The 8,091-nt window shown below is 53.5% G+C and overlaps 1 protein-coding gene across 3 annotated transcripts in view; it reads right to left on the bottom strand.

The window, feature by feature from the left end:
- Nucleotides 1-1,415: 1,415 nt before the first annotated feature.
- The window catches only part of Fkrp (fukutin related protein), a 12,337-nt gene continuing 5,661 nt past the window's right edge, over nt 1,416-8,091 (bottom strand). For all 3 annotated transcript variants that reach the window (XM_004644282.2, XM_023704525.1, XM_023704526.1), the window contains exon 3: nt 1,416-4,189. In XM_004644282.2, the coding sequence (XP_004644339.1) occupies nt 2,663-4,150 (1,488 nt within the window). In that variant the 5' untranslated portion in view covers nt 4,151-4,189 and the 3' untranslated portion in view covers nt 1,416-2,662. The remainder of the gene's footprint in view (nt 4,190-8,091) is intronic.

The raw sequence follows: 8,091 nt of genomic DNA on the forward strand, positions 1-8,091 counted from the left end.
TTTTATTATTTATTTATTTATTGGCAGAACTGGGGATTGAACTCAGACCCTTGCGCTTGCCAGGGAAGCGCTTATTCTACTGAGCCATCTCCCCAGCCCCGATCCTCCTGTTTTCAGCCTTCCAAGCGCTGGGATTACAGGCTGGCGCACCCTGGGGGCGGGGCCGGCACAGCACAGCGGGAATCGTGCCCTGGCTGCTGCACTCTGCCTAAGTAGGTACTTTTAGGCACTTTAGTCCGCTGAGCTATCTGGCTGGCCCTCAGGCTAGTTTTGAGCTCACTCTGTGGCCCAGGCTGGTCTTGAACTCACAATGATCCTCCTGCTTCAGCCTCCCAAATCCTGGGATTACTGGTGTGTGCCACCACATCTGCACAAAATATTTTAAGTACGACCTTTCTGTCCTGTATGTCCAGTAGGATACTGGATCCACACTGAGGCAGATGAGACGAGGGTGATGCTTTCCCATGGGGGTCACACTGCATGTTATAAGACATCTTCCTTCCAGAGCTTCCTTCTGTGAGGTCGTGGTGATGACCAAAGTCACACTGGAAGGCTCCAGCTGCTTGGGGAACCATAGTGGCTTCGTGATTAAAGGCAAGGATGGCCTGGAAGGGGTCAGGTTGTGGAGATCCGGGCCTCAGGTTGTGGCAAACGCTCTCCTTCAAGGGCAAAACGCTGTGATACTCCCAGTCCCAGAGATTGACACATTCAGAGACGCAGTGACTTGCCTAAGGTCACAAAGAGAATAAATGGTGATACCAGGATTGATGCCCAACCCTGACGCCAACCCACTTACTACTGAAGCACCTCACTCTGTGGAGTGGCTGCTTTCCTTGTCCCCATTTCCCAGATGAAAAGCAGAAGCCTGAGTCATGCTGGGGGCAGGGCAATGGTTTGAAGCTGGCTTTTGCCACCTCAGCGCCTGTTTTGTTCTTTGGAGACAGGGTCTTGCTAAGTAGTCCAGGCTGAAATAGAACTCAGTGATTCTCCTACCTCACCCTTCCACCCCCAGCCCAGTGCTAGGATTACAGACATGCACCCCACCCCCATCCTGTGCTTGCTTTCTCTCTTTTAATCTTTTGAGACAGGGTCTTGCTATGCAGTTCAGGTTGGCCTTGAGCTCACTTTGTAGCCAGGCTGGTCTGGAACTCCTAATGATCCTCCTACCTCAGCTTCCCAAGGGCTGGGATTACAGATGTGTGCCACCATGACCTGACCGGCAACTGTGTTTTCATTTTTTTGTTTTGTTTCAAGGACTGGTGTTTTGCTGTCACCCAGGCTGGCCTGGAACTCCTGGGCTCAATTCGTTCTCCTGCCTTAGCCTCCAGAACAGCAGCCATCACAGCTTTGCCCTCAGGAGGTGTTTGGAACAAGTCACCGAGATTAAGCTAAGAACATAAAAACCTCTATTCATACTCACATTTTATTGTAAGATGGAATACTGTAAGCCATATGTAATGATTTGTATTTGTGCATAATTTATAAATACACACACTGCAGTACATGCCCCAATACTATTTTCCCATGAAATGGGGACTCCCAACCACTTTTGGGGACCATTTTTAGAGGGGGCAGAGGGATGAAGAAGTCAAATGTGGGCTCCGGAGCCTGCTGGCCTGAGTTCAAGTCCCTGATCCATTAATTCTGCAGCCCTCTGGTCTTGGGCAAGTGACGTCACCACTTTGGCCTCAGTATAAAAATGGACAAATAGCAGCTGTCACTTCAGAGGGACGAAGTGAGGATAAGTCAGTGAGTCCGTATTTATACCAAGTGACTTGCAGTACCTGCTAAGGGTTGTCACTATGTGTCACGCTACTGTTGGCCTCCTGGCTAGTGTGGTGCAGGCCCTGAGAGCCGAAGTACTGAGGTATGGTAAGGATGAGCAGGGATCCAGACCCGGTTTAAGCACAGCCCACCGTACTGGGAGCTGTCTCCTCCTCAGCAAGTCAGGGTTAAGAGCAGCAGGGACCTCATGCAGTACCGTAGGGAAGGCGTCACATTGCAGAGGGGGAGACGACCACTGCTGTCCTACCACCCATAGTGTTTCTGAGACCAAAAACTCAAGAGAGGAGGGCTATGGGACTCTGGCACTGGGCTGGCTCAGTGTCACCCTGAAAGCCACAGAAGGGTACCAGGAGCAGGACAGACACGCCCTCTGGTGGATCAAGCAATCCCTGCAGCCAAGGGTCTGGAGTGCTTACTTCCATACTGGTCCCAGGGTGAAGTCAGTCCAGGGCCCTGTGAATCCAGTAGAAAAGTGAGGCAGTGACTGCTCCAAAGTCACAGCGCCACAATTCACAACCTGTTTTCCCCAAACTGTTCCAGATCAGGGCCAGGACACTTCTCTGAGGTCCGTGACTATGTCAGGCCCTAAAGGACCCCTTGGCACACCTGTAGCTTTGTCAATTACTGAGATGTCCCAAGTCACATCTGCGGCCCAAAGGGGGAAGGATCACTGGAAACTTTGTTGCTTCCGGTCCTGGGCCTGGTTCTTCCTGGAAGAGCCAGGTTCTCTCTCTTCTGGGGCTTCCTGTCTCCAGCACATGGCCCACAAACCCCATCAAAGGAAGCATCTCCACACTAGACCACTGAAGCTAAAAGAAACTCTCAGTGTCCCACTGTTCCTCTGATCCCAGGGACCACAGGTGCGGGTGTTGGGGGTTCAACCACCTGTCAAACTCAGGAGTGCAGGATTCGGGTACTCGGGGTTCTCAATGACCCCGGGGCCAAACTTGAGCTCTAGGAAGCGACGGTAGTTATTGGGGGCCTGTGCCACAAAGCCAGCAAAAGGCAGGGGCACCAGAGGCTGCAGGAAGTGCTCAGGGAACTCGATGTCCTGCCGGTGGTCCAGCCAGGTGTCCTTGGTCATGACCCCGTTGCGGGGGTAGAAAGGCCACAGGTCCACATGCAGGTGGTTCGTTTCGCTGTACTGCACGCGAAAGAAGTCACCCTCCACAGCCTTCTCCCACACGAAGCCGCGCTCGTCCACCACCGAGCCTGCCTCAGCCCCCCGCAGTTGCTCACAGTTGCTCACGTCCTCCAGGTAGATCCCCAGGTCCACGTCGTAGTCCCAGGGGATGATGTCCCCGTGGCGCGCAGCGCCTAGCAAAGAGCCACCCTCCAGCCAGTAGCGCACGCCTGCGGCCTCCAGCACACCCACCACGTAGCGCGCAGTCTCGCGCAGCGCCCGCAGGCAGCACGGCGGCGTCCAGCGCCCCTCGTACAGGTAGGAAGGCGTGTCGCCCACCACAGTCCCGAAGCAGCGCGTGCTCTCCTTGCCACAACCAAACCACTCGAGCCGCCCGCCAGACCAGCTTACCAAGCGGATGCCCAGAGCCCGTAGAAGCGTCGCCCGCCGTGCGCGCCCCTCACGCTCTGCCTTCCAGCGCGCGTGTGCTGTGGCCAGCGGGGGCTGGCGCGCCGCAGCGAAGGGCAGGGCCAGCAGCTGCACTGGCCAGCCTCGCAGGGCTGTTTGGAGGAAGAGGCTGCTGCCCAGCGGCCGCGCCAACGGCGCTGAGAGGTTGAAGAGGTCGCGGGTGCGCAGCAGAACCACGGCGTCGCCGTCCAGGGCGTCGCAGCGGGGCACAGCGGGCGCTGGTGCATAGTGGGCAGTCCACTCCCGCAGGCTGACGTTAAGTGCTAGGCAGCGGGCAGGGTTGCCAGTGGCAACCGGGGCGGCCACTAGGCGTGCACCTCCTGCCCTCAGGGCCTCCACCATGCGCTCCAGCTGGTTTGGTGACTCAGCACGTGACCCATCGGGCACCAGAGCCACGAACTCGGTGGCCACGTAGGTCTCTGGACGTGAGGCGGCAGCAGGCCGGTCCAGGGCGGGCTGGAGCAATGCCAGGCGAACGTTGGGGACGCGGGGCAAGGCGAGAGGTGGATAGGGGAGGGTATCGGCTACCACCACCACGGGCTGGGCTGGGTCCTGTTGCAGGAAGGAGTCCACCAGCTCTGGTACTGCATTGTCAAAGGCCTCAAACTCGCGCACCAGGACAGTGACGCGGGGACCAGTGGTGGTGGATGTCCGGCGGGGACTGCGGGCCCTGGAGTTTCTGGGTTGGTGCTGCAGCCATGAGAAGTAAAACAGAACCAGGAGGTTCAGGGTGATAGCAGCTGCGAGGGCAGCCTGGCAGCGTGTGAGTCGCATGGAGCCAAGGCCAGGCCCTAGCTGGGTGTCCAGGGCATCCTGGGGAGACAGAATAGAAGGGAAAGCTGGAGCTGGCTATCAGAAGCTCCCTCCCTCAGCCAGCCCTCGGGGTTGGACATGGAACCAGGCCTCGCATGCTAGGCAAGAGCTTTGCCACGGAGCTACATACCCAGCCCTCACTGCCCACCTTTTTTATTTTTTTTCTTTCCCAAGCAGTAAGTTCTCCCTGACTTTCTAGCCTGGATCAGGCAACTACTCTGGGCTCCTAAAGCTTCCTTGGAGGTCCCCTCCCTCAGCCCAACCACTTTTTTTTTTTTGTATCAGGAATATTAAGAACTTTGCACTCGCCAGGCACTGTGCCAATGAGCTATATCCCTGGCTACCCAACCACGTTTAACTCATCATTATGTGGGAAAGGGTCTTTGTCCGTCACTGGATTGGGACCACCATGAGAATGGGACCTGCGGCTGTCTTGGTCACTGCTGGGAGAGGGGGGACCAGGGACACATTAGATGCTGAGTAGCCCTCACCCTCAAAGCACTGTCTTCATTTGGTCTCATTCTTCAAAGTCTATCACCTTCTCCAGCCTCAGGGTCAGTTCTAAACATCTTGACTGCATTCCCAATCCCAACTTTCACCTTCCTTTGCAACATTCCCTCCTCCTGGAAGCCATCCCGATCTCTTCCTTTCTTTCCTCCCACTCCTGGCCCTGAATCCTGGGCTGGGCTCGGCTCATGCTGTAGCCCTCAGCATTACCCCAAGTCCCTCCTTCTGCCCCTTTTCACTTCTCCAAGCCATGCACCATCAGGCAAAATCAGCCAGGCACTGATTTTGCTAGAAAAGTCAGATTTTTTTTTTATTTTTTAAAATTTTTATTTATTTATTTATTTGAGAGAGAGAGAGAGAGAGAGAGAGAGAGAGAGAGAGAGAGAGAGAGAGAGAGAGAGAGAGAGAGAGAGAGAGAGAGAGAGAGAGAGAGAGAGAGAGAGAGAGAGACCAGCTCAGCCCACCAGGGGGCGGGCTGGCTGGCATGTGGTGCTGGGGGATTGAACCGCGGTCCCTGATGCTTTTGCTAAGCTTGTTCCAAGTAGGTGCTTTAGACCACTGAGCCATCTCTCCAGCCCCCCCCTTTTTTTTTTTTTAAGAGGGCCTTCAATTCACTATGTGGCCCAGGCTGTCCCCACACAAGCTACCTCAGCCTCTGGAGTGCTACAACTACAGAGATGCGCCACCATAGCTGGCCAATATGAGTGGATTTAACATCACTGGACTTAAATGTGGATAAGATGGTAAGATGATAAAAAAAAAATTTTTTTTTGGTGGAACCAGGGATTGAACTCAGGCCTTTGCACTTTCCAGGGAAGCGCTTATTCCACTGAGCCATCTCCCTGGCAAGATGATAAAATTTTATCTTAGGTGCACTCTATTACAACTGAAAAATTTTGAAGTGGGATGGATCACAGTAAAGAGGCTGCTCCACCCAGCCAGGTATGGTGGTGCAAGCCTGTAATCCCTGGATTCCGGGAGGCTAAAGCAGGATTTGAGCCCAACCTGGGCAAACGAGTGAAACCCTGTCTGAAAATTTAAAAAAATAAAAAGCGCTGAGAATACAGCTCAGAGACAAAGAAAGCCCTGGGTGCAGTCAGCAGTATGCTGCACACACAGGCTGCCAACCACAGGGCACAAGCCATCCCCATTCTCTAGCTGCACTCCCAAGTAGGGCCTAGGTGGCGCTGGCTCCCCGTCCCAAGCACAGCTCTGAAGCTTCGCCTGGTGTGGGGGCTGGTGGGGTAACTGTGGGCTCCTAGGAGGTGCTGAAAGTTTTCCCATGAAGGATTATTACAGGTGCTTTCCGAGAGAGGGAGGACATCAGAGACCCAGACAATCCCACCTTCTGAATACTTCTGTCCCTTCCTTCCTATTGTTACACCTTCCTTCCAATCTGGGTACACCAGAGTCCCAGCGTACCTTCCCTTTGTCTTCAGCCCGAGCTGTCCTCCTGGGTAAGCAAAGGGGCACAGATCCGACCTCTCCCTCCTGGATGCTCCCTAATACCCAGGGGAAAAGGTTAAATCTTCTTTCAACATCCTACTTCCCTGCCTACCTTTCTCTTGCCAGCTGGCAGGACAGCTCAGCGGTCTAAAGTGTCTGCTTAGGCAGGCCTCGGGACTGCGGTTCGATCTTAGGCAGGCCTAGGGACTGCGGTTTGATCCCTGGCACTGCATGCCATGCCAGCCCTGCTCCCCGGGTGGGCTGAGTGGGACACAAAAATAAATAAATAAAATAAAATAACCTTTCTCCTGCCATGCCTCCCTCAAATTCTCAGCCTAAACTAGCTGGTGTTTTTTGTCAAACTGATCTTATTTCAAAATGACTGTACATTCTGTTCCTTCCGTTTAAGAGGGACTCGTCTCGATATCTCATCTCTCCATATTCTTCTTCTGGAGAACTTCTACTTAGGCTTGAGGGCTCACCTCAGGTGCTTCTTCCTCAGGAAAGCCTTCCCTGAACGAACCCCATGTAGAGTCCCAAGCCTAAAGCCCTGCCCACCAGGGCTCTTCACTGTGTTGGAAGGAGTCTGTTGGGCCCACTGGGCCGTGCACCCTGAGAGCAGAGACAGGACTGTTTTCTTTTTCTTTTTTTTTTTAATTATTTATTTATTTATTTATTTATTTAGTGTGTGTGTGTGTGTGTGTGTGTGGACAGCTCAGCCCACCAGGGGGCGGGGCGGGCTGGCATGTGGTGCTGGGGGATTGAACCGCGGTCCCTGTGCTTTGCTTAGCTTGTTCTAAGTAGGTGCTTTAGACCACTGAGCCATCTCACCAGCCCCAGGACTGTTTTCATCATAGCCGTGTCCCCATGTGGCCAGGAACTGAGAATGCAGTGGGTGAAAAGACGATGGCCAAGGTCAGGGTTTCCTCAACTTGTGTTACGGCTTCTGTCTGAGATGTCCCCCCACCCCCAGCCTCATCTGATCACAGTGGGGCTTTTTCAGAGGTAGCTGAGTCTAGGGTGACCCTGGGATTGATTCACGGCACAATGCTAGGATCAAGGGCTAGCGTGAAGGGCGTGAGCACTGCCCCCTAAGCAGCCTGGATAAGATAGAAGGGTCCGAAAGAGCTGTGCTCCTGCCTTGTTCCTTTCTGTCTTCTGCTACATAAGCTGTTTCTCCTCTGTGATACGTGCCTGCCACCCACCCTGCCTTGGAGCCGGCTGACGGCAGACAGTGAGATAAATAAACCTTTCCTCCATTGACATTGGGTGTTAGGCACTTTGTTTCAGCAACAAGAAAAGTAAGACAATTTGCAAAGTTTATGAAAGTCCTAGAGCCAAGATCTGCCTGCCTGACTTTCTTTCTTTCTTTCTTTCTTTCTTTCTTTCTTTCTTTCTTTCTTTCTTTTTTTTTTTTTTTGTACCGGGAATTGAATTCTGGCCCTCACAATTGCTAGGCAGGTGCTGTGCCGGTGAGCTACATACCCAAACTCTGCCTTTCTCTATGTGCCCAGGCCCTGCCCTGGTCTTCTTGCTTACCCTCCTTCCTATAGCAGGAAGGCCTTTAATCCCCTCTTTATCTAACCCCAGTCCCTTCTGTTATTTTTGTTATTTTTTGTGGTACCAGGGATTGAACTCAGGACCTTGTGCTTGCCAGGCAAGCGCTTATTCTTCTGCGCTATCTCTCCAGCCCTCCAGTCCCTTTTGTCTTCTCTACTATAGTCTGGACCACACATAAGACTCTGGAGGATGTAGCTCAGTGGTAGAGTGCTAGCTGGCAAGCATGAGGGCCCAGGTTTGATCCCCACCACTGGGGGAAGGGAAAAAAAAAAGAATCTGAGTTGCACATTAAGAGTAACTTGCGGGCTGGAGAGATGGCTCAGTGGTCTAAAGCACCTACTTGGAACAAGCTTGGCAAAGCACAGGGACCACAGTTCAATCCCCCAGCA

Source organism: Octodon degus, unplaced genomic scaffold (assembly GCF_000260255.1).
Source record: "Octodon degus isolate 3935 unplaced genomic scaffold, OctDeg1.0 scaffold00197, whole genome shotgun sequence".
Classification (NCBI taxonomy): domain Eukaryota; kingdom Metazoa; phylum Chordata; class Mammalia; order Rodentia; family Octodontidae; genus Octodon; species Octodon degus.